General features: G+C 48.2%; 1 protein-coding gene across 1 annotated transcript in view; it reads right to left on the bottom strand.

Moving 5' to 3' along the window:
• The window catches only part of TRAM2 (translocation associated membrane protein 2), an 82,834-nt gene that overhangs the window by 37,451 nt on the left and 18,252 nt on the right, over nt 1-27,131 (bottom strand). Inside the window, exon 2 of the mRNA XM_046005079.1 lies at nt 2,564-2,627. Within this exon, the coding sequence (XP_045861035.1) occupies nt 2,564-2,627 (64 nt within the window). The remainder of the gene's footprint in view (nt 1-2,563; nt 2,628-27,131) is intronic.

Genomic DNA, 27,131 nt, shown 5'->3' on the forward strand with positions numbered 1-27,131 from the left:
CAGGTCTTTTAGGATATCACTTGCCTGCTAATTTCTCTGGGAATGTTTCACTCAAAAATCAACTCTCTGCTCGTGATCTGGCTTTACACACACAGGCATATCTCATTTTATTGCCCTTTGCAGACACTTTTTTTTTTTTTTTTAACAAATTGGAGGCTTAATGGCTACCCTGCGTCAAGCAAGTGTGTTGGTGCCATTTTCCCAGCAGCATTGCCCACTTGCCTCTGTGTCACATTTTGGTAACTCTTAAACTATTTCAAAGGTTTTTGTTATTATTACGCTTGCAGCGATCATGTGATCACAGATTAGAACTCCCTGAAAGCTCAGATGGTGGCTAGCATTTGTTAGCAAGAAACTACTTTTACTTAAGGTGCGTACTCTGCTTTCTAGACGTCATGCTATTGCACACTGAACAGGCTACAGGAGAGTGTAGACACAGCTTTTATATGCACGGGGAAACCAAAAAATTCATCTGATTTGCTTTATGGCACTATTCATTTTACGACGGTGGTCTGGAACCGAACCCACAGTATCTCTGAGGCCCTTCCTACAATAAAAGCATGCTCTGGTCAGCTCCTGGAGTCCTTAGGACCATGCTTTCTCATGCTAAATTAATAAAGCAGTGTTGGGTTATGATCTGGCATCCCATATAAATGGACTTCTGGGAGAAATGCAATGAAAATACCAATACGACATTCGATAGCTGGATCTCTTTATAAATTAATACACTGGCATTCTGACACTAAAAAAAGAAAAGTCTTGTCCATTTTAAATTTCAAAAAAAACCACAACAACTTAAAAACTTAGGACTTATGGGTCACAAGAATTAGATGACAGAGGGTATTCTGACAATGCATATATAAAACCTTTAAAATGTACCTAGTACTTGACCCCGAAATTCCAGTAATAGGAATGTATCCTGAAAAATAATCATAAATGCACATTAAAATTTAGTCCCAAGAATGTTTATAATAGCACTGTTTAAAACAGAAGCTGGAAACATAAATATCCAATAACATGGGATTGAAGAGATAATTTGTGGTAATCCCTATTAAGAAATACTCTGCAGTTTTTCAAAATATCTTACTGAACAGGATAATAATAATTAATGGCATGGGAAGAAGGTTCATCATCTACTAAAAGCAAAAATAGTGGGTTATGAATTAATATTCATGAACTGTGGTGGTTAGCTGGGTGATGGTGTCCTATGTGACTTTTATTTTCCTATTTTTATCTGCATTTTGTAAATTTCCTTGAAGTGTCACATGTCACATACATGTAGTTTGAAAAACGTTTATATACAAATGTAAATTTCAACCAGTCACAAAAGGACAAATACTATATAATTCCACCTACATAAACTACCTAGAGTTGTCAAATTTCATAGCGGCAGTAAGTAGCACGGAAGTTGCTGGAAGCTGGAGGGCTGGTGGGGGGAGGGTGAGGAGCTACTGCTTAATGAGTCCAGAGCTTCAGTGTTGCCAGACGAGGAGAGTTCTGGACATGGGCAGTGGTGACCACTGCACAATGTGAATGTGCTTAACGCCCTGGACTTGGACTTAGAAAGGGTTATAAAACGATGGTAAATTGTGTGTTATGTGTGTTTTATCACACCTTTCTTAAAAAACGGGGAAAAAAGGGGCGCCTGGGTGGCTCAGTAGGCTAGGCATCTGACTCTTGATTTCAGCTCAGGTCCCAACCTTGGGCCCTGGGACAGAGACCCGAGTCAGTCGTTGGGCTCCACTCAGCAGGAGCTGAGCTGCTGCTTGAATTCTCTCTCCTTCTCCCTCCCTCTGCCCCTCCCCCTGCTCGTGCTCCAGAGCTCTCTCTCGCTCACTCTCTTTCTCACTCTCTCCCTCTCTCAAGTAAGTAAATCTTTAAAAAAGGACAGAAAAGCTAAACACTCTAAGTTAGTAAATCATATGGACCAATGGATCTAGAGGCGGCTGAGGTACTAGGATTTTCAGGAAACAGGAATAGCTCGTGTAACACTGTGTTTTGACTTTACTTCAATTTTAATAAAAGAGCTGAGGGGTAGGAGCAGAGAAGGCGTAATCGCACCTCAGACCACACGGCACCGAGTATGACAACCCTCCCTCCCTGCCAGGGCTGGAGTGCACCAGGGACGAGGAAGCACTGGCCTTGTTTCCTCATCATCTGCACTGGCCATGGGGCTCCTGTCTCTCCTTTCCTGAGCATGGAGTTCTCCTTCTCTCTCTCTAGTGCCTCCAGCTTGACTCTCAAATAAAGAATGTACCAATGAAGAAAGAACTAGATTCAGCGAACAGAAATTCCTCCTGTGTTCACCGAGAGGCCGCCCAGCACTCTGCTACTGGAAGAGGGGTGCAGCGCCCGGTTCCTGATGGTGGGACCTGAGGGGCCTGAGAGGGCAGAGGCGTGGGCTGAGGCCTGCACGTAGCTTGAGGCTGTCTCTTGGTGGAGCTAGAATGTGGGAGGCTGAGCTTTAACAGCTAAGACCATGCATATACACAGAACAGTAAGCTTTCCAAGGCCTTCCGAGTGCCTGGGGCCAGGGCAAGACGGGGACTCGAGCTTTTCTTACCTGCTGTAGGCACGCTAACGTTATACTGAGGTAAAATAAATAGGAAGGCAGTCTTGGCGGTGACCTGTAAAAGAAAGGAAAAATGTTCCAATTCAGCTTCTTGGCCACATCAAAAGAAACAAGGGGATCCTGCTACCAGCCCCCAGGGCCCTTTCTGTTTGCATCTCAGATCCCAAGGCCTGTCCTATCACAAAAGGTAGAGCTGTTTGTTTGTTTGTTTCCCTCTGTTTCTTGACTCTCCCACCTCCCAGTGCCTGCACTAAAAACAAACAAAACAACAGGGGGCGTTGGGCCATATCTAGGCTTGTACTTGCTGCAGATAAAACCACACGCTGAGAGCTTAGAGGCTAAGAGCACAGACCTGCCTGCCATCCATTCAAGTATTGAGTAAGTTAGTCCTAGGCACTGGGAGCTGTGGAAGACAGAAACTGGTAGAAAATGACTCCGGCTTCAAGAAGTTTCCACGGAGCTGAGCTGTTCCCAGCATGCTGGTTGACCACATGCTGGCCAGCAGCCCCAGAAGTCGACACCCGAGCTTCAGAAACTGAGAACTGCAGCTGCGAAGTTCACATCCACTGTGCCGGGGGTTCCGGGGCAAGTCGGAACACCCGCATGGCTGGCTGGTTGTTTCGAAAGCTGCCTCGAAAATCTCACTTGGGCTGTGTCTGGTTTAGCCTGCCACCTGGCTGTTACCTGCCAAATCAGTACTCGGGCAACTTGGTCTGAAGGAAGCACGGACCAAACGCGGGGATTCAAAGCTTGGACTTAAGGATCGAAATGGACCACCTCGATTCACATGCAGCCTCTGCCATGAGCGAGGGGTGCGAACTTGCACCCCGAGCCTCAGTCCTCCTGTCCACAAAAATCAGGGACATCCGTGGTCTTCCAGCTGCTCTGGGTGGCGCTGGCCCAACTGCGAGTGCAGTTTCAGGCTCCCCAGATGTTTCCGATGTGCAGCTGGGGCTCAGAAGCACCACCCACGCCGTTCCGAAGCGGGGGAGATCTCCCCTGGGTACACCTCAGCAATGACTGACTGCTTCTCCTCTGAACAAAAGGTCTGAAGCCTGTACTGTGGGTGTGGGAGGAACACACTGGGCACAGCAAAACCAGCGTGGAACCGGGTGAGTGACACGTTGCAGACCCTCCTGGGCTGGACTCTCAACACACCCAGGAGGAGGGGACGGTGCTCGGCCACTCTCCCCATCACCAAGCCCCACGTCTCTGCAGCGAGGTGTCCTTTGCTCTTTGTCCCCAGCGATGCGTGAGGCTTCGCATGTGCTTGTGCTGTTGTCTGGGACATGCTCGGTCATGCTCGCAGTGAAAAAGTCAAATGAGACTAGGGATAAGAAGGCGTTCTGGGAAACACAAAGCCCTATCCGCAAAGGTTTTCCCCCACCTCCACCCCAAAAGCTTCCTACTGTGGTCCACAAGACCTTTTTCAGGGGGCTCCCAACCTCCCTTCTGGTCCAACTGCTTGTGTTTCTTAAGAACAGATAGACACTGTTTCTGTCAAAACGTGCTACTCACTATTTCCTTTTGGCGGTTTTAGCCCTTCGCACTTTGTATCCTACTTCCGTTACACTCCCCCCTCTGACACACACACCCACACACCACCAAATCCTATTGATCAGAATCTCATTTATCCGTTATAACCCAGCTCACCTGCAGCCCCTCCGTGAAGCCTCCCCTAACTGCTCACGGAGTCTGAGAACGCTTTCTTCTATTGGAGGCGCCTTGCGCTGTGGCCCCCACACCACCCTCTCTGTCTCTCCTCCTCGTATTTCTCACATACCACTTCTTTTTTTTTTTTTTTTTTTTATTTATTTGACAGAGAGAGATCACAAGCAGGCAGAGAGGCAGGCAGAGAGAGTGAGAGGGAAGCAGGCTCCCTGCTGAGCAGAGAGCCTGATGCGGGACTCGATCCCAGGACCCTGAGATCATGACCTGAGCTGAAGGCAGCGGCCCAAACCACTGAGCCACCCAGGCGCCCCTCACATACCACTTCTTGCACACAGGGACTAAACCAGACGCACACGGGAAGGGCTCAGGAACCACTCAATGGGCAAGACGGAGAACGGAAAGCTGAGTCTAGGCTGGCTTGCTTCACTAGCTGTTCTGTTCCCACTCTTTCACGAGAGCTGCCCCACTGCCATCACTCTGGCCATCTTCTCTGTCACCGCGCTGGCACCCCCAGGCTCCTCCGTGACACCATCTGGGTGCTAACCCACCACAACCCGCGCATCATGAAGCCCCTCCCCCCCCACCACTGCAGGCATGGAGGGTCCCCTCCTGAGCTCCACTCCCCTTGGGCATCCTTGACCCAACTGCCTGACTCTGTACTTTCTGCCATGACTCCTCTGAGGGTAAGCCTTGTCTTCCCAGGTAGCCCTGCGAGAGAAGACGTGGGAGCCAGAGGAAGTGAGAGGAAGGAAGAGAAAGAAGGAAGGCAGACAAGAAGAAAGTATTTACCCACCACCGCACGAGTTCTAGGCACAAATCTCCATTCAGTTTCATCCGGGAAACACACCCATCTTTTAAGTTCTTTTAAGTTCGTGGGATGGAGTGGGCCTCCACTGGGCCTCCAGTGAGCTTTTGGCTGACCAGTATCCATGCCCCGCTTCCTGAAGGCACCAGCATTTCCTGGGGAAACACCTCTCCCCAGCTGTGTGTGCATGTGTATGTGTGTCCATGCATGTGTATGTTTGGGGGACGCGGTCACTCTGATGACCAGCTTCCTCCTGGAAGGTTGACAGGGCCAGACTCTCTCCCTAGGACAGAAGACCAGACAATCAGACACTTTATCCTGGACTCTGTATTTGGGGCAGGAATGGAGGAACGAGCTGGTCAGTGCCGTGTGCCTACCGAGATGCTTCCTCTGCAGTTCCCACAGCCCTGCCCTGGAGCACCCCAGAGTCCCATCAACAGCGCAACCCCCCAGAGAGCCTCCTTAAGTTGGCCAGAGTCCATTTCTGTGATATGATATAGTTCCATTAGTAGAGTCCTGGTGTTCAACTCCAGCTGGCACATTTGAATCCCTGGGAAGCTTTTAAAATCTCTATGCCTGGGTCACCCCAGCCCACCAAATCTGACCCTCTGGGGCATCGGCACGTCGCTAAGCTCCCCAGAGCTCTCCCATGGGCAGCCAAGTCTGCAAGCCACTCGAGCAGAGAGTAGCCCTCACCATCTTCTCAGGGCAAGCCCGGAAGGCCCGTCTCTGTCTTGGAACTTGTCCTGTGCCCTTCATAGAATTGAATTAATGTCTTAAGTACATTGTTATTTTAATTTCTAAAGAAATACATACATTGAAAGTACTGAACAATTAAGGAATACATAAGGACCTCACATCCCCTCTGTGTTCTTTGCTTTCTTCCCTTCAGCAGCCCATACTGACGTCTCCCTCCACATGTCTGACGCCCGCTCTCTGAGAGCTCTTCCTACGCACGTGTCCATTCGGAATTCATTTCATTTTATTTTGACATCAGGACTTGAGCTGTGTTTATATAACTTGTCCCAAGGGATAAGAGAGTGAAAAAAAATGCGAAAGGAGCTATACCTTATAAGTAACATTGAAATCACATTTTTAGCTTTGTCAGCGAAACAGTTACTGCAGGATCCTATAGGCCAAAATACAAATCTCAATGTACATCAAAGTATGTGAATACAGTTACATGGAAAACGTTAGATCAACTTCCGTTGACTTGTGTCAACATACAAACACCTGGGAATATAATAAAAATTTCCTGACCCATCCTAGTACTTTCATTAGATTTTCCACAGGTTCACCAATATTTGATACCAAAAAGCTCAGCTAAATAGGACGGGATCTGATGGTGTATATAAATATATATAAATCTGCTACTCTAACTCCTGAAAGAATCCTCCCACTTTTTTTTTCTTTGAGGAAGACAGACATTTGGTATACAGGCTCTACATGTGTTCTTTCCCCAGTCCTGACAGCCACATCTCGTTGTTCACATTAGTTCTGTTCAATGAAGTCACTGGACACTGGGTTAGCGGAAATACATGGGAATACAGGGGAAATACATGGTCTCTGGTCACAACAGTTCCATCAACCCATCAATATAAAACCTTGTTTATGTGTGGTTTTATTTAGAGGTGCTGTATTTAGGGGCACCTGGGTGGCTCAGTAGTTAAGCGTCTGCCTTCAGCTCAGGTCATGGTCCCAATGTCCTGGGATTGAACCCCGCATCGGGCTCTCTGCTCAGCGGGAAGCCTGCTTCTCCCTTCCCCGCTCTCCCTGCTTGTGTTCCCTCTCTCACTGTGTGTCTCTCTCTCAAATAAATAAATAAAATCTTAAAAAAAATAAGGATGCTGTATTTAATATATACAGCTGAAGAGTAAACACGGAACCCAAGTGCAACAGCACCACGATTCATGCCTACAGAGGTTGATCTAACACAAGTACGTTCTCAGTGGGGCATATGGGAGCCTCCTCATGCTTATGAACGATAGATAGCACTCGAGCACCCAGGCTGAGGACCATTTTAAACAGCAAAATCAGCAACGAAACACACGAATATGCAAAAAAAAAAAATTGCAGCACAAAATAGACCACAAAAAGGACACTTGCTTACAACAGGAGGGCTGAAACTAGAAGGCAAGCCGTCGTCTTGCTTGACTTCAGCTGGGAACATGCTCGTGGGGGTGTCTCAAAGTTTCCACTGCGGTGTGCGTGTCCACAAATGAGTACAGAATCACCCAGTGCTGACTGTAGAGTCACAGATAAATTCTAGGGAGTAGGAGCACCAGCAGACACGAAATGTGTGAAGGGTGAGAATCAACTATGTTGGGACAGACCTGACTGCCAGCTGCACGAGGACCAAGACATTTTCCTTTGCAACGCCTTTCTGAAGTATAATTTGTAGACAATAAAATTTACCCATCGTAGTGTACAGCTTCATGGGGTTTATCTTTACTTTCTTTTAAACTCTCCCTCCACTGCAAGAGAAGTGCGAGGGAAGTGGGGATCTTACTTGTCTCGGCTGGCTTCGATCCACAGCCTGAAGTAGGGTCTAGGACACAACCAGCACTTAGTAAGTGCCTGTTAAATGAATACAGCGATTCAACAGGGGAACCAGGATTGTGCCTGTTATCTGCCCCCATTTACGCTGGTTTCGTGTCCTTTCTCCTCCCCCACCCCGGGGTCCCCGGTCCTGGGCCTGTCATAGGGTATCTTGTAAATACCTATTTGATGAACTAACACCGCAAGCAGCTGTAATAGTAACCACAGATGAATGCTTAACAAATGTTTGCTGAACATGAGTCTCGCAGAATAGGATCTAGGACTCTGATTAAGGCAAAAACACCAAATTCCAGTATTTTTCCATCCCCAAGCCCCGGGCAGCAGCAGGAGAAACCATTCTAGGCCATGCACCTTCTCCATCCGCAGCCGCGCTTGCTTCCACTTTACTACGTCTCAGCCAGCTGATGTCAGTTTCCTTGCTTTACAGGCGAAGAAGATAAACGTGCGGCCGACACACACAGTGGCCTCCCGAGACCTCACAGCTTTATAAGTAGAAAAGGCACGTTCAATTTGACTCTTAAAAAATGTGTCCCCAAAACAGATTCGGGATATACACAATATGGCACATAAAACAGAACGGCAGCTTGAAAGAGAAGCAGGAGAGGACCAAAATCTACTAGAGGCAAAGAGGAGGAAGAAGGAATGAAGCTGATCTACAAAAATGCAGTCCAGGAATTCCTTCTCCTTGGCTAAGGGTGGCCAGAAACTTGGCTCAATGCTCTCCTGAAGCCCTCCGAAGGGGGAAGGAGTGATCTGCTTCTTCATCCTCCATGTTCACTAATTTAAAAAATAAGACTACTCCAAAAAAGCAGTTCTACTTCTTCAGCATAAAAACTACTCTCTGTGCTTTAAAAGCGGTCCTTTGGCACCTCCAAAACCTCCCTCCATAACCCTCTGCCAAGCTCAGAGCAAGGACAGAGCAATGACCAAGTTCCCCTTCCGCAAGTTCTCATTGGGTTCACAGAGCACGCGGCGCTGAGAAACAGGAGCCTATTAAAGATGTCATTCCAATTATTTCCCATCCCTCTACAGCTGTTTATAGGAAACATTACGGGTTTAATAGCATTTTAAATGCCAGGCTCAGTGGGTGAAATGTTAAAAGTGAAAAATGTGCTAAGATGCTAATGCAAAGGGAGAACACTAAATTATGTAGGAGGGGCCACATCTCCCTCCCCCCGCCCCTCACATACACACACACACACACACAGCTTCATTGAACTTTTTCACTCAAACCGAACATCCAGCACAAAGGCAGGGACACTGAGCACATGACTGTGAAGCCATAACAAAACTAAAACCAATCCATGTGCCATAGTCTCTTAGGGGGACACGGAGCTGAGCTCTTGCTTGCAAGGAGATCAGAGATGCTAGGCAAATAGCTGCTTCCGGCAAAGCACGCTGGACTTGGATTCCAGGCCCAGGTCTGCTGCGGGGCAGGGGGGTGACCTCACTGGACCCCAGTTTTCTCACCCATTCGCAACAACAGTTATGGCAGTTAATGTCATCAAGTGCTCAGTCAGCACCTGGCGTGGTCCTAAGGGCATTACCTAAATTATTGCATGGAATGCTCACAAAAGTTCTACAGGAGAGATACTAATAATATCCCCATTGCACAGGTAAGATGGAAAGGACCAGGCCAAGCCAGGTAGAATGGATGTCCTTAAAGATCCTCTCTACCCTCAGCTCTTAAAGGCTATCACTTCTGGATCCCACTTCCCATTAACCCCCAGGAGCACAGCCTCACACAGACAACACGCTGGAGGTCCTCCCCCAAGTCCGAACCGTATTATTGCTCCTCCACCTTGTGGGGACAGGCCCTGGGTATCCCGTGTATCTGACAGAGCAAGGAAGCAAGGTCTCTCGAGCTTACCCGCCAGCCGGCCAGCCACAGACCCCATGCACACCTAGGCTCCCTGAATGCCCCCAAACTGTTGTCTCTCCTGCACAAGTTGAGATACAGGCACCAAAGATACGAGAGAAGAAACACAGTGAAAGTAAACTCATGGCTTTCCTCTTAGGTAGCATTTCACCCTCGGGTTTGGCTGATTCTCTTCATTCCTTGGCAGACACAGCCAAGCGTGGGCACTCGGAAGGGGCTGGGCTGGAAGACCGACCACTGAGGACAGGAGAGGGTGTGAGGCCTGATTCATAGAAGCAACTCTGTTCCAACGGTTGCTGCCCTACGACCACCACTCCCACCTTGGGGCTAGAACACAAGCAGCAGCATGTGGGGAACCCTGACCCCCTGAGGGACAGTGGGCTTGGAATCCTTCCTCCTGAGACGCACATGGAGGGCCAAATGAAATGTCCTTGTCCCCCAGCTCAGCCAAATGGGCTCAACTCAGACTTTCCCAACACTGATTTTGCATCTTGCTGCTGAGGCAGGAAAATTTCAGTCAGACAGGAAAACATTTGAAAGTTACGCCCAATTTGTGGGGAAGATTTTTTTTTTTTTTTTTTTAATAAAGAGTCTTTTAGCCCCTCTTTCCTGGAACGTTTGTTCCCTAAGGCTTTGGGAGAACCCCAGGAGTCCAGCTGGTCACCTACACGCACGTTTTTATGACCGGGACTCGATGTACCCGGTTTGCGGCCCCTCGGTCACTCAATAGAAGGCAGATACAGCTGGAACAAAGATGCTTTTCACTCCTGCTTTCTGAAATTCTCCGTTTGGGATGACCAGAAGCTGGCAGGGAGGGCCGGGTGCCTGAAACCAGGAAGCAGAGTTCTGACAGTACCTTTCTGTGTGGTTTTTAGCAACGCCTAGAGATTCTGGTTTTCTCACTTGAGAAACTGCCTTGATAGAAGAATTTAGCAAGGCTACACAAACACACACACACGCGCGACAGATTCTCAACAAGCCCATGTTCACAAAGCTGAACAGTCTTACCCTTAAAGTCACACTCCATATTGGATTAAAAAAATGACAATGGGGGTGCCTGGGTGGCTCAGTGGGTTAAAGCCTCTGCCTTCAGCTCAGGTCATGATCTCAGGGTCCTGGGATTGAGCCCCACATCGGGCTCTCTGCTCAACAGGGAGCCTGCTTCCCTCTCTCTCTCTGCCTGCCTCTCTGCCTACTTGTGATCTCTGTCTGTCAAATAAATAAATAAAATCTTTAAAAAAAAAATGACAATGAGTACTTATGAGAAAAGTCCATAATCAGAACAGCCATGACAAAATTATGTTACCTGCTTTATTATATGCATCAGTTCCAAGGTCTACATTTTATACTGGGATAAACAGGAATTTAGAAAGGGTTACTCAAAGAATTTCAGAAATCTTTGAAGTTGGGCTTTAAAAAAAAAAATGCGGGCTGCCTGGGTGGCTCAGTGGGTTAAGCTCTGCCTTCGGCTCAGGTCATGATCCCAGGGTCCTGGGATGGAGCCCCACATCAGGCTCTCTGCTCAGCGGAAAGCCTGCTTCCTCCTCTCTCTCTGCCTGCCTCTCTGCCTACTTGTGATCTCTGTCAAATAAATAAATAAAATCTGTAAAAAATAATAAAAAATAATGCATCTGAAGACTGAGTGTCATGCTATCCATCCCCAATTTGGGAAGTTAGTTACGTACTGAAACACAGGAGGGGGCCTGTGAGAAGATAGCTCTTCCCCGCGGCCTTTATATCCACCACTGAACGATAACTTCAAGAAGCCTGCATATTCAAGCAATCTACGTCTGCACAGGTTGAACTTGACCTATGAGGTACTTATAGACAGCCTCAGATAATATACACACTTTCCCATGAAATGTATTTTCTCTCAAGGCCTTAACATATACACTTCATCTACCTCCTCAAAAAAGATCCCTGGATCAATACTTCTAGTATCTTATTTAACTACATACTTCAGTCTCCTCACCACCCCCCCACCCCAATAGATTTCCCTGCATTCAGACAGCATGGCATACTTATAAACAATGCCATGTGGAAGTTAAAAACTAAAGGAAAACAATGAAGCATGCCCACAAAATAATTGCTAAAATATCAGTATTCTTCAGATGCATTTCTCTTGGGCTGCTTGGCAGAGTTCAGATCACTGGCCACGCCATGTATATATTCCCAACACATACATGTTGGTCTGAGTGAAATATTTTTAAACATGACCAAAAGCCACCTATTCAGAGAGAATATAAATATGAGAGAAATACATAATTAAAAATCAATTAAAAATAAAAAGGAAAAGGAAGAGGCTCTGGAGTGTGGGATTCCGGGCTGCAAGGGAAGACTGGGGCCCATTTCAGACTAGACTGCGGAAGAGGGGCCCCTGCCAGGGACGGGATGTCGTCTCCACTGCAGTTTTTCACGAAGCTTGAGCACCATAAAGCAGGATACACCAGGAGGGGGTAATGTGAATCATCACAGATGTGTCTACGACAGCAAGTCACTGATCTGATCGTTGCCAGTGGTCAAGAGTGGGTGCCAGGGAGAATCACCCTCAAGGCCCTTGGGGGCAGTTCCGGGTATCTGGGGAAATGAAAGGATTATCCAGGGGTTCCCAAGCCTGAGAACCTTCCAGAGGGAAGGAAAGAGAAGGCAGAAGGTGATCTCTCCGTGGCAACCATTTGTAATTATTCTCTATCACCCGGAAAGCTTCCTATTCAAAACGGCAGTGTCAACCTCCATGTTTTGTCTGTAGAGTGGGCCATGGGGATTAGAGCTTGCCGGAAAAACGAACTGTGAGTTCACAGGGATGGGGTGAAGTGAAGTCATCTCCATGGGCCATAAACCAGGCCTGCCAGGGGGCCGACGGCTGATTCAACCCAGGAGCCTTCAGGTGCCTCCAGTTATTTGTGTCGGGGTGCCTCAAGAGAGGCCCGGACTCGCTCAGCACGTCCACCTCTGCCCATATTTAAACTGAGCACACCAGAGCTAGGAGGCAAATAAGTGAGTTTTAAAAATAAGCCATTCTGTAGGAATTTTAAACGTGTGATCTCTGCTGTCCCAGTTTCTGCACATCCCAATTCCACTGAGGGGTGGAAAGAGATTAGGGGACGGGTCCCAGTCGAACATCAATAAGAACCATCCTCCTCCACACATGGCAAGGAGTGGAGGTCCGGCCAGGGAGCCCCCGCTACTTGCCTCTTGATTCTGCGTCACCTTTGCTCCCTACCATGCTCTGTGTCACAGCAATGCCTCCCGATCCTACGGGACACACATCATAACCCCATCCTGGGCTGGCATCCAGCCCGTTTTGCAGGGGTCTACAAACACCCGTCCAGGACCACCTGAATGATGGCACCTGATAAACAGAATTTAATGATGATGACTTGATTCAAGTGGATTAAATCAAGGCCAAGAAGGTTAATGAAAAACGTCGAGCACTCAGATATCCCTATTTGTCAGCAAATAACATTCACGGGGGATATTCCAAATCATCTGCAAAGTAGAGCAGGAAAATAACAACATAAAAGGCAAGAGTTCCCGGAGAAACATGCTACAGATAAACAGAAAATACAAATCACGCCCCAAAGTCATGGCCCGAGGTAAACACTACCCACACTGTGCCCCCAACCAATCCCTCCCACCCCTAATAAAGTCTGGGCAAATGCCAATACTTAGGTATAATGCCATATTCCAAGATATCTCCCTCTCCGACTCTCCTACCCCCTACACCCCCAAATATAACCTAATAAAGTCTGGGCAAATGCCAATACTTAGGTATAATGCCATATTCCAAGATATCTCCCTCTCCGACTCTCCTACCCCCTACACCCCCAAATATACAGGCATATACATTACCACAGAACTCATTTTACTAACAGAAAGTAGTATTTTAGGTGCAACCCGGGGGGCAGTCAGTTGAGCATCGACTCTCGGTTTTGGCTAGAGTGGTGATCTCGGGGTCATGGGATCAAGTCCTGCGCTGGACTCCTGCTCTCAATGCAGTCTCCTTGGGATTCTCTCACCCTCTGCCCCTCCCACTGTGCTCTCTCTCAAACAAATAAATCCCGAAAGAAAGAAAAGAAAAGAAAGAAAGAGAAACAAAGTAATACTGGGGCGCCTGGGTGGCTCAGTCATTAAGTGTTGCCTTCAGCTCAGGTCATGATCCCATGGTCCTGGGATCGAGCCCCACATTGGGCTCCCTGCTCAGCGGGAAGCCTGCTGCTCCCTCTCCCACTCCCCCTGCTTGTGTTCCCTCTCACTGTGTCTCTCTCTGCCCAATAAATAAACAAATATCTTTAAAAAAAATACAAAGGAACATTTTAAATGACATCTACAAATTGGGTGTGCTTTTTCTCTGTCCAGCCTCTCTGCATCCCAGGAGCCGGACTGTGACCCCACACGAGGTAACGACAGCCCGGGAAGAAAACCATCCATCACAGGGTACGCCTGGCTCCCAATCTGAACTCACGGCGAATCCTCAGGAGCTGACAGGAGGCTGCAGGCCCCTCATACATGGCTTGATGTGGAACACCCCACTTGCTAATAAATCCAGGCCTTAGAACAAGAGCCAGGAGGCCAGGTGTCCCCCCCTGCGGGGCCCACTGGGCAACTCTCTTTCAGGGGGATACAAAAAGGAACAGGAACTGCCTGGGACACCAGCGACCTTAAGCTTTGGACAAGAAACACACATAATCTCCATGCAAGACAATCACACAGTGAGAGCTGATGGAGGGGAAAACACAGCCACACACAGACAGACATCGAGTGGGAGGGAGAAAGGAAAGACTCCCTGCTAATAGGGCCCTGGGCGTGGGGGTGCGGGTCTGCTCCTTTCACTCATTAGCCACTGCTCTGTCTGCCCTAGGCAGAAACCAAGGCCATGGCCTGCAGAGGGCAGATTAAAGGACTATCCTCAAGTGCTCTTTCTGGGAAAGATGACAGATCCTATCTTCCTAAAACACTGCAGGCCTTGTTCTACAGTCCCCCATGACTCCCGAGTGCCTAGGAGAGAATCAAGCCCCTGCGTGGTTTCACAGGACCCATACGTACCCACTTTACCTTTCCAAGCTTCACCCCCCCAAATCCTAGACACAAGAATGCCCCTCCCCCTCCCACGCCAAACACCTATCCCAGGCAGGAAAGAGAACACCCAAATGGGGGGCCCCGTCAGATACACCAGTATGTAAAAGCTCACTTCCAACACAACAAAATGATCATTATTAGAGGGCAGAGTAGTACCCCTTATCTATGAGGGATATGTTCCAAGACCCCAACTGGATGCTTAAAATTGCAGACAGTACTGAAACCTCCATATACTATGTTTTTGCCTATACAAACCTACATGCCTATGCTATTAACTTATAAAGCAGGCACAGGGAGAGATTAACTCATAATAAAACAGAAGAATTATAACAGGACGTAGGTAGAGTTATGTGAATGAGGTCTCTCTCAAAATATCTTAGTGTTCCGTACTCAACCCCCTTCTTGGGATGCTGTGAGATGGTGACATGCCTACTTAATGACATGAAGTGAGGGGAACGACGCGGGCCTTGTGACACAGCATCAGGCCATTACAGATGGTCTGACGGTCACCTGCTTCTGCACTGCAGGGGGCGGCAGCTAATGGAAACCACGCGATGAGGGGGACTACCGCATGCGCAAGCCGTTCGGCAGATGAGAGGGGGTCCCCTGATTGAAATGGGTCCTGAGTCCCCCACAATCACTCCGTCCCATGGAAAACATCACCAACAATGTTCTGTCTCACCTGTATCCTGAAGGGATCAATGGGCCAAGAGAAGGCAGGAAAGGGGCTGCTTGCACTAAGGAGAAGAAGGGGAAATACGAGTCCCCCGAGAAATGAACGGTCTGTGTGTAGAAGGTGATGAGGCTGGAAGGCTGGCAGGAAACAGGTCTATTAAGGGTCCTTTACGGCAGGTATAAAAACCAGACTTTATCCTACCTGCAGGAGGTGGAACGGGGAGATCTGCACTGCAGAGAGCACATCCCACTCCAGGTGTGGAGGTGGGCTGGGGCGGGGGAGGTGACCCAGAAAAGCGTAGCAAGGAGGTTGCTACAACAAGGGGTGACACAGGCCTGGGTGAAGGTCATGGCACAGACACAGGACAGTGATGGGTGGTCTTTGGAAGATTCGATGGCACAATAAAGTAAGGTGTAAAAGTAGTCAAGAGTGGTCTCAGATCACACTTGGGAAACAGGCACACAAATGTATATTTAAGTAAAACATGCGAGGTATCAGGACGGTTACGCAAAGTGTTGTAGATGGTGGGGGCACCTGGGTGGCTCAGTCAGTTAAGCATCTGACGCTTCAGTTCAGCTCAGGTCATGATCTCAGGGTTGTGAGATTGAGCCCCATATCCACCCTGTGTGCTAGGCACAGAGTCTGCTTAGAGTTTCTCTCTCCTTCTCCCTCTGCCCCGCCTCTCTGCACACACACTCTCTCTCTCTAAAATACATACATAAATCTTTTTTAAAAATGTTGTAGATGGTGGTATCACCAACGAGAACAGCAGAAGTCCAGGGCTGGGGACTGAGAAGGACCAGCCAGAGGCCAGAGAATACCCAGAGGCCCCCAGCAGCCAAGGGTGGCCAGCAGCAAGGAGTCAGTGCTCACCACGGGGAGGCCTTCAGGGAGAGAGAACAAGTCAACTTGGGGCTGAGATGCAGGCGGCACAGCAGGGGGGGTGGAGGGTGGGAGGGCTGGGGGGCAGCATTCTAGCAGTCTTAGTTGTTGTTTTTTTTTCCCCGATGGGTCCCAAGCAGCGGGAATGGTGCTCAGCACACAGTAAGGTTTCAGTTAGTATTTGTGGAATGAATGAATGCATGAAGAGTCCATTAGATTTGGGGACCAGAAGGCAACAGGGGACTTTGGAAAGAAAGACAATTATCACTCATATGTGGAATATAAACAATGGCATGGGAGACCATAGGGAAGGGAGGTAAATCTAAAGGGGGAGAAATCAGAGGGAGATGAACCATGAGAGACTATGGACCACAGAAACAAACTGAGGGTTTCAGAGGGGAGGGAGTGGGGGGAGTGGGTAATAGGGTGATGGGTTTTTGAGGCGGGTATGTGTTGTGATGAGCACTGGGTATTACATGTAACCAATGAATCACTGAACACTACATCAAAAACTAATGATATACAGTGGCTAACTGAACATAATAATAATAAAAAGAACTCTATGTAATTTTGTATTTTGGGGCCACACTAGTGGAAAAGACACTAAAAATTTGACTTTTTCCAATACTACAGTTTAACCCATGTCTCTACACTAAATCAAAATAAAGGCAATATTGATCTTCAAAAAAAAAAAAGTTATAGAAAAGGGGGTGGGGGCGTAAGTCAGTGTGTAGGGGTGAATGAGAAGTGGAAGTGGGGAGACAGAGGTCTGTACTGCATGTCTGGGTGGCTGGGAACTACAGGGGAGGCTGGGGTGGGCAGGAGGCGGGGAGTCAGGGGACATGGTGGGAGACACTTAAACCTACAGGTGGTGAGGAGAAAGACCATGGAGAGAAGAGTGGTGGTTGGGTATGCAGAAAAGTAGGGGGAACTGGAGAGGAATACATCAATCCAAGGGAAATTTCTTGAGGAAACAGCGTCTAGAACCACAGGAGAGGGATGCTTGGCCAGTGGGGGGTTGCGGGGGGGACACTGGCCCTGACCGGGTTCCCCACCAGGGCCCACACCTCCCAGTTCCCCAAGATCCCTGCTCCCTCTGATGCTCTGACAGTGTCTAGATACCGGACAGAGAGAAGATGTTCAATCAATGTGCCTTGAATCAATGTAATTCAGAGAAAGGAAAACAGAAGGGAAAGACTACTGAGAACTTGGGGGAGAGGCAAAACGAAAATTAAAATCCCTGCCCCATTATATTCATGGCAGGACTAGAAAATGTTTCTGTCCCCTATTTAATCAATTGTTTTTGTTAAGATTATTTATTTGAGAGATAGAGGGAGGAAAGGAGAAAGATCTCAAGCAAACTCCTGGCTGAGCATGGAGCCCAACCCCGGGGTCGATCCCACCACCCTGAGACCCCACGACCCTGAGATCATTTTTTTTTTAATTTTTTTTTTTAAGATTTTATTTATTTACTTGACAGGGAGAGATCACAAGCAGACAGAGAGGCAGGCAGAGAGAGAGAGAGGGAAGCAGGCTCGCTGCTGAGCAGAGAGCCCGATGCGGGACTCGATCCCAGGACCCTGAGATCATGACCTGAGCCGAAGGCAGCGGCTTAACCCAATGAGCCACCCAGGCGCCCCACGACCCTGAGATCATGACTGGAGCATAAATCAAGAATCAGATGCTCAACAGACTGAGCCACCCATGAGCCCCAAATCAATTCCTCTGAACCAGAGCTACAGTGTTACTCTCCGTGGCCATGACTTTACTTTTCATTCATTTCCCAAGAGGGAGAGGCCAGGCCACCTGGATGGATTTATGAGGATGGCTGTCCTATAGGTTTCCAGGGACTAAAGGTTACAGTGCTGGCCAGAAGGCCAGGAGGAGGCCTCTGGCTTCCTATCATTTCATCAGTCTGCACAGTCTCTGGCCAGGCTGATGGGGCTCTTGGAATCAGAACCTGCAGACACACAGATAAGCATCTGGCTGTGGGCCAGGGTCCACGTTCTGAGACCTGCAGTGGCTGTGGTCACAGACACAGGGGTGATTCTGGAGTTCTTTCCTGGATCTTATAATGGCCCCACCAGGTTTTCTAAATGGATGTGTCAAGGAAAGCAATGTGTGTTGGGGAGGGGGGGTGCACGCATGTTTGCATGTGTACACACACACACACGTGAGCAAAGCTAGCTGCTAAAACACTTTTTTCACACTCCAGAAACATGTCTTTGTTAGCAACATCTCTGGCAAAACAGAATTAAAAAATATATAAAATCAACGCTTCCATCAAAATATTCGAGTGCATGCTTGGAGCAAGGCACAGTGCTACAGGAGACAGAAAAACTTGGAAGACCCACTTCCTTCCCCCAGAGACCAAAATCAGGAGCTAGGTGATCCTAGCCCATCTAGGTAGGACCCATCTAGCCCAGCTCCCTTATTTCAGAAGGGATGAAACTGACCACCATTTATTGACAATTTACTGTGAGCCAGGCAAGGCTGAGGCACTTTATCCTCATGCAACCTTCAACAACCCTACAAAGAACAACTAATGTGAAAGATCTTATTAAATGCCAGGCATGGTGCTAAACCCCAAACGCGATTACCTCGTTTAACCTCCCACTCTAGAAACACTGCCGCCAGGTCTGCTACTATTACTACTATTATTTACGGAGCTCCTACCGCATGCCAGGAGCTGCTTTAAACTCCTACAGAAACCATCTCATTTCACCCTCCCAGAGGACATATGGTACCGAACAAGTGAGTCTCAGGAAGCTTAAGACACCTGCTCAAAGGCACACAGCTACGAAGCCCAGACATGGAACTGGATCTCAAGATCCATCGGACTGTGACGCTGGAATTCTTAGCCACCATGCTGCCTGAGCAATGGCTCTAAAAACTCAGGATCAGAGCAAAACTATGATTCGTGAAAAGTGAGTTTTAAGACAAGATCAGGACACAATTAGGCAAAGGACAAGGGAAGGCTCTCATCCTTTCTCAAGGCAGAGACTGCACCCCCAGGGTCCTTGGCACAAAGGAGGGACTCAACAAATATCAGTTATGTGCTCTGAGTTTGGAGATTGATGGATATTCTCTGGGAAGACTTCTGAGAGGGACTGAGCTAAGCCGGCAAGACATAGAGTTTGTAGGGGGGAAAGACATAAATTGTAGGTAAGTAAAGGGGAGGATTCAGGGTTAGAACAGTGTCGTTCCTGTGCTGAGAAAGTATAGGAGGAGGACTCCAGATGGAACCTCCCAGCTGAGTGGGGTCATGGAGGTTTGGGGGGACCATCCACTGTGTGGGCCAACTTTGGAACCTCCTCTGTGTGGGCCACCCACTGGAGGTTTGGGGGACCATCCACTGTGTGGGCCAACCTTTGGAACCACCCCAAATGGAACCTCATTTGGGCCATCCTCATCTGTTTCAAACAAGTCTAAAAACATCAAAATAATATACATTTTATTGAAATGTACAAAGAAAAAAATGTACTTGTAACTCTACTTACACTCAGAGAAAACCACTAATTATATTTTGATGATGATCCTTATAGATAAAAACAAGTCTTAAATGGGACGAGGGAGGGAAATCTGGCCGTCACACTCCTTAAAGCTTTTATCCATTCATCCATCCATCCATTCATTTATTGCAAAAGCTACTGTGCCCCAACGTCAACTTCTCCATCTACTGAGTTCATCAATGGAGATGTGCCTATTCCAGCCCAATGTGCATTTCAAAACCATGCTTCCCCAAACCACTCAAGCCCATATAAAGAAACAGTTGCTTCCCTCAAAGTAAGGGAGGCAACACTGTAGCATAAAGATTCAAATGCTTTATTTCCAGCCACAAAACTCTAAAGGCTGTCCCATATTTCATAACTTACCAATTAAATTTTATCAGTTACCTAATGGACAAGCGAGTCTGAGCTCCTCCACGTGAAACTGTTAAGAAAGTAATTTGCTGTTGGATACCGATATTCAAAGACTAGTGGTAACTGGACAGGGCGATTAGAATTCCATTAATGCTACACTGGAAACCCTCTTGATCCCTAAGGGCAGAGCATGCAAAGCACTGGGGTAAGAGAAGGAAATGGGTTTAAGTGGTACTTGAGTATTATCTGAGCTAGCCGCAAAAGATGGAAGTAAAGGCATTTGATGTACTGTGAATTTAAGAAGCAAGGGCGATCCTGGTCTCATGAGAGACCAGGGCAATATGTAGCTGAAAGTAGACATGTCATGCAAATTGCCTTATTGAGATCAGGAAACATCTGTCCAGAAAGCCTGTTGTCAGACTCTGCCGTATTTCAACGGCGTCAGTCTTGCGCTGCCACCTTTTCCGATTGCCTGTGGGTGTAAATGAGGCAGGATTCAAATAGGAAATACAGGGTCTGTAAGTGCTCCTGGGCTGGACAAATCTCCACTTGCCTGTCCATGTCCATTCTCCATCCTGCCCAGTGCCCCAGAGCCGAGAGCGGATGACCTTTTCGGAGCACATCAACCAGCTTCCAGGACAACTGGTTTCCCATGAATCCCAGAGGGCACGAGGAGGGTGCTCACAACCCGGCTCCCACCCTGCGGGGCAGATGTGGCAGCCACCTGTTCTAGATCCAAGGTCCAGCCCCACTCCTTCAGTCGCAGCTCCTGGCATTATCTCTCCATTCAACCTCTCTCTCCCTCTGACATCTTAAGGAGTTCTGTAACCACTCCATCCCTGGGCCCTTCAGGCTTAGGGCTATCTTCCCCCTTCTGCAAACCCTGGGGTGCTTTGCCATCCCTTATCTGTCTCTCCTGATCCTGTCTATGCCCTTGTTAATAGCACCCTCAATAACCTTTCTTTAATCACCCCATCTGTTTCCGGTGGGACCTGGACTGATGCAGTTATGCTCCTCAAATAAAAGACCTACTACGAACAGCACATGGGTAACAGTGAATCACATCGATACAACCACTCGCAACAGGGCACTTCAACCCAGCAAAATTCTCTCCCAAACACACATGCTGACCACATGCCACATGCCACATGCCACAGGAGACCAGCCCCTCCCTCCAGGCAAGCTGACTGCCACTTGCCCAGCGGTGCTGGCGACTAGATTTAGTGGGGCAGGACACGCTGCCAACAGACTTCTCACTGCCTCCTATCGAGACAACCCTCCCTGGGGCTCTGTGACCACCTGTCTGACAGTCTCAGGAGGCGGGAGGGAGGGCTTTACTGTGGACAGAGGCGAACAGAAGCCCTCGAGGACCACCTCCTCCCCCGCCCCTGACCTCAGGCTGCCTGAACAAATCCCAGGCCTGGCATCACACCCACTGGGCCACAGAGCCTTGAGGACTGACTGTGGAAAATCACAGCCCCTGTGAGTGGAGACAGGTCGTGTCTCTTCTATAATACCTGACCTGCTCCCATCAGGAATTGAAAGGTTCTTTGCCTTAGGTGCTCAAAGTGCCACCTATGGGTTCCTGAGATGGAAGGGGTGAGCTGGGGAGCCTGAGGCCGCTACCTCCTCTGACACAAAGAGATTCTTTTCCCTTCTATCTGTTCAGGATAGAGCAAGAATTGGAGTAAGGGTGGGCATGATGGGGGGGAAGGGGAATGAGGGAGGAGGGTGAGCCTGCAAACAAACGGGTCACTCATCTCTGGGATGTCTTTCTACCTTTTCCTACAGCTGAGTAGCCTGGGGGCAAGCTGTCTGCCAAGCTTCCCCGCCCGCCCCGTGTAAACAGTCTGGCACCAGCTGGGGTTTGGAATCTGCTGAGTCTCTGCCAGCTGGCGACCTGGAGATGGGTCAGATTAAAGGAATGTGTAATGAGGGAGGGGGTAAGAGGCAGAGGCCGCATTGACACAGAGGGGGTCTGCAGGGGTCAGTAAGGCACCGGCCAAAGAGGGGTTCTGGAAATGGAAAAATAGGAAGGTGAGAAGAAAGGGGTTTCAATGTACCCAAGGCACCACGCCCTACCCCAATGTCCCCAGGCTGTTATGTTTCTTTATTTTTTTCTTTTAAAAACTGACTTCTTTGTCCCCATCTTGGTCCCCACCCTCCCCCGCCAACATCTCCCAAACCAATTACACACAGCCCTTTGAAAGGTTTGCAGCTGCCTGCCGGAGAAGGCTCAGCGTGATCAGACAGCACAGACACTCAATCCTCCACCATCCCAGTTTGGGAACGTTAACACGGAAACCCAAGCCACGTGCTGACAAGCAGGCTCCGGGCCATGGTCGGCCCCCGCCGGAGGCTAGGTGCAGTGGGGGACGCAGGAGCCAGCAGTTGCAGGCAGCCATCCTGGTCTCCGGCCTGTCTTTCAGGCCGTGGGGCTCCCTTATGTACAGCCCAGCAGGGGAAAGGAGAGCAGGATTCAGAGGCCACAGCCCACCACACAAGACCACCAGACCATGCGGGCCTTTCTGCCGCCCTGCAGAGCCCTGGCGGTGGGGGGGACAAGAAAGCCAAGGCGAAAGTCCTGGTAGGCATTGGTGGCCACACCTATTAGGAAGGCCCCCTGCAGCCCTCCTAACACACCTGCAGGTGTCTAACCCCAGATGGCTCTATATATTACTAAGAAAAGGAAGTCGGCAGCCCTGAAGAGCAGAAGAGAAAAAGCCCTGGGAGGAGGCAGGAGACCCATTCTGGGGAAGCTCAGCCACAAACCAGATGTGGGGCCGCAGGCTACTCCCATCCCCCTCGCTAGGCCTCAGGGTTCTTAATTTTTAGAAGGGTGTTTGCAGAAGTTCCTTGGCTTCCACCAATTTTCTTCCACGCACTTCCAGGACGGGGATTCACCTCCAGCCGCCGGATGCAGGGTTCAAGCTCAGGCCTTCTTGCTCCCCTGGAAATCCCTGCCACAGTGCTTGCTTCTATTCCAGTGACTCTCAAATCTGCTCTTCCCCACTCAGATCTTTCTCCCAGTGGACAGTTCTGCATCCCTACCAAAAGAGCATGTCGCCAACTTCCATTTGGTACACCCAAATCAAACCTCCCATCTTTATCCCAAAAGTTGGTGCCCAGGAAGCATACCTATTCTTGCCCACATCCTAAGCGGCCCATTATCCCTTACAGCCAACCACCTGGTGGCTTTTGCCTTCATTATTTTATTAAATCCATTATTTCCACTCACACTGCTACTAAAAAAACCTCACATCCTCATCTCATTCGAGCCTACAGAAGTGGCTGCTAACTGGATGGTCTGCCTTAGTACTCAACCCCCTCCACCCTTCCCACCATCCTAGACAGAACAGCCAGGCTACACATAAACAACAGACACCCCCTTCACAGCTCCTCACTGCTTACAGGATAACATCCCTTTAATCTGACATTCCTGAACCTCCTTCCCTCTCCTCCTTTGATTATCAAAACATCCCCAACTGCCCTGGGTGTCCCAAAGGATGTCTAGTTATTATTCCATGAAATACTCTCCAAAGTCGACAAATATGTTTGGTACAGATATACAATATTCATTATTACTCTATTAAAGGCTCTGACAAGTCCTGCAGTAAACCAACCTGTTTAGCCTATCATTTCCCCAAGCCTATACAGCCCAGGAACTTTTTGTTAGCATTACACCTATTAACTGCTTTCTTCAGTTGTTGGAACACTTTTTCTTGCCTGAAATACCAGCTCTCTGTTCTGTCTTCCATTTATGTCTCAGCTTTGCCTTTCCTTTGAGAGCCAGTTCTCATCTCTTCTTGCCTTAAGCCTCCTTCTCCCCCATTTCCCCGTGAGCACCCATGGTGCTTCCTTCTTTCCCATCTGAAGCACCTGCTTTCTAAACCTCCTTGCTGAGAGGAAGGGGTGTACAATGGTTACAAGCCTGGGTTTTGAATTCAGAAAGTATTAAAATCCCGAGTCTGGGGCTGCCTGAGTGGCTCAGTTGGTTATATGTGTGCCTTCAGCTCGGGTCATGATCCTAGGGTCCTGGGATGGAGCCCTGCATTGGGCTCTCTGCTCAGCAGGGAGTCTGCTACTCCCTCTCTCTCTGCCTGCCTCTCTGCCTGCTTGTGATCTCTCTCTCTGTCAAATAAATAAATAAAATCTTTGAAAACAAAATAAATAAAATCCCAAGTCTGCCCTCACAAACTCTGAGACGGAGTTGTTTAGCTTGTTTGGTATGGACAGAAATAACAGAATCTGTCAAAGAAAATTATTGCGGGGATTAGCCAGATAAGAAAGTCAAGTCTAGCACAAGGCCTGGCACATCACAGTATTCAAGAAGTAATGACTAGTCATTTTTCTTCTGATTTCTTATCATGGTTTTATCACTCATCATTTTCTGTGTATATTCTAGATGGGAGGCTACTGGAGGCCCCACAGTTAGGTGCTGCCCCTTCCCTACCCGGCCCTCTACATACAAGTAAGGGCTTAACAAACAGGTGTTAATAAGGCTGCAATCGCTCACAGCCGCACCCTCTGCCAGACGGCAGGTACGTGTGTACCTCGGCAGGGAAAGAGAGCCACCAGTCCTCGACTGGCAGCACTGGGAAGGAAGCTGTCAGGAGAGAGGCTCTTCGAGGCAGTGGAGTCCTTTAACTTCCCAGAACCTCATGGACTGTGCTGTCCTGCTCTGCCCCCAGCACCTGTTTACTATGCCCTTGGAAGGGTCAGGGTGTGCGGGGAGCAAGGAGGGGGTTTGCTCTGTAAACCAGAGTGAACAGGTCTCAGCCAAAAGTGGCCTGGGCGGTCTGTCTCCACAGTCCCACAACTGGACAACAGTGGGCTGCTGTGCTGGGCCTTAAATTTTCAATGTTCAATTGCTGTTTTTAAAGTCTTCAATTTTCAACACAGTCTGTTTCATTCATGTGACTTTTCCAGTTCATATCTGGAACTGAGAAGTTTCATTTCCACTTCTAGTCAATCTTGACTTGGCATTTTTCTTGATGCTTTTGTAGAGGTTCCTCTGAATGGTTTCAAATAACCCTATTTCACCCTCTGAGCCATCCTTCAAAAGGCTTCTGAAAAGCAGAGCTTTTATTTATAGTAGGTGGGAATGACATCTTTAAGATCAAGGGCAAGAGTTTATCCTTCCAGCATCCCTAGCTGCTCCACTGAAGCCCCTTCCCTCCCCTCTCCCCCAGCACACACGAGCTCCCATCCCATGCTCCAGCCTCTCTCCCTCCACCTTTCTTGCTCTCCAAGCAACAGGCTGTCACTGATCCCACCTTCCCATCTTTCTACTTCCAAAATGAAAACAGCTTTTATGTGCCTTTTCTGACCATCAAAATAATGTACATTTTATTGAAATATACAAAGAAAAAAATGGACTTCTAACCTACTTACACACAGAGAAAACCACTAATTATATTTTGATGATGATCCTTATAGATGTCCTCTTATAAAAATAAAACAAATCCAAACATTTATAGAATTTATAGAAAAAGTCCCACAACAATATGGCATTCTGTAATCTTTAAAAAAAGAAAAAAAAACACAGCCATGTGTTTTGGACACTGTTCAGTGACACTGCATATCAATGTATGTCATCATTTGAAATTTAACCAATTCCTTACTGGTAGGCCTTAAGGAAAAACCTCATCTTTTAAAAATGCTAACATCTCAAAATATTTGGATATCATATCAAGCAGAAAAAATCAGAATTGGTTTGTGTATTTTTTACTATAATCGCAAAAACCATAGTGTCTGGGCACAAGAACAGAATAGAAATTAAATCAACTGTGCTATGTGGAAGAGCATGAGGAAATCTGTTTATGTAAGTAGTATTCAAACAGCAAAAAAGTCCTTCAACAGAAAATTTGTAAAATACAGAATCCCTATTGTCTAAAGAGATGCTATGACAGGTCATGCCTCAATGTAAAATATTTCAAGTGGCTGATTTCCACTTATTTAACCTCAGAGTTTTCTTCCAAGTAGGAAAGGAAGAGAGCAGTATTGAAGCCATATGATCTTTGAGAAAGGGAAAAGGGGAGGCATAATTCTGGAAAGGAAAGGCATTCATAGGGAAAACCATGGCCTGGGGGCTCAGGCTGAGAGCCCATCAAGGGGCACCTGGGTGGCTCTGTCAGTTAAGCGTCTGCCTTCAGCTCAGATCATGATCCCAGGTGGTGGGATCAACTCCTGCATCGGGCTCCCAGCTCACTGGGGAGACTGCTTCTCCCTCTCCCTCTGCCTGCTGCTCCCCCTGCTTGTGCTCTCTCTCTCTGTGTCAAACAAATCAGTAAAATCATAAAAAAAAAAAAAAGGAGAAGCCCTCAGATGGACTTAACCCACATCCTTCTTAACAGCCGTGGTGGCCCATGCAGCAATGTCCGAGTGTGAAAGTTATATCTGGTGCAGAATGCACCAGAATGTACAGACTGTGCATAACTAACGCGGAATACGAAAATGAGGGGCACAGAAAAATGGCTGCCTAGTGACCGTCATGGAATTAATTAATTAATATTCACGAGGAGCTCACATTGGAGGAGTCCTCACGCGGTATTCGGCTACGTAAGAGTGCTATACATGCGTTATTAGCTTGGTCGATGCTTCCGAAAACTTCATGAGGTAGGCACAATTATCTTCATTTCCGTTTTACTGACAAAAAAACTGGGGCCCGGTTAAGTGACTTAATCAAGCTATCTAGCGAAGAGAGGGAGCTGGTAAAGAATGAGGCAATCTGAATTCAAAGTCTGCATTCTCAACCTGCACACACTTCGCGGTATTTATGAGCCCAGGACAAGCTGGCACCGAGCAGTGGGGAATCAGGGTACGCATCCAGACGGCTAAGGCAACTGAGCCCCAGACCCGCAGTCTATTTTTCAGGGGAAGGAGAGCCTGGGAGCTAATCATCATCACAAACCTTCTTCTCTGTAAGGAGCTCTATGTACTGTATAAGTGTCTGCGACTGTCTTACTTCCACAAGGTCTCCGTGGGAATGCACACCACCAAACGCAACCCAGAGCCGATCTGTTTGTTTCCAACATGCCCCTAGGCTGAGATTCCAGCCACATCACTGTGGTCAGTTTCTAAAAGCACAGCAGACTAACAGCACTCGGGAACCATCACAGAAGTCATTCCTGGAGGATGCTGAG

This window comes from Meles meles, chromosome 5 (genome assembly GCF_922984935.1).
Source record: "Meles meles chromosome 5, mMelMel3.1 paternal haplotype, whole genome shotgun sequence".
Lineage (NCBI taxonomy): Eukaryota > Metazoa > Chordata > Mammalia > Carnivora > Mustelidae > Meles > Meles meles.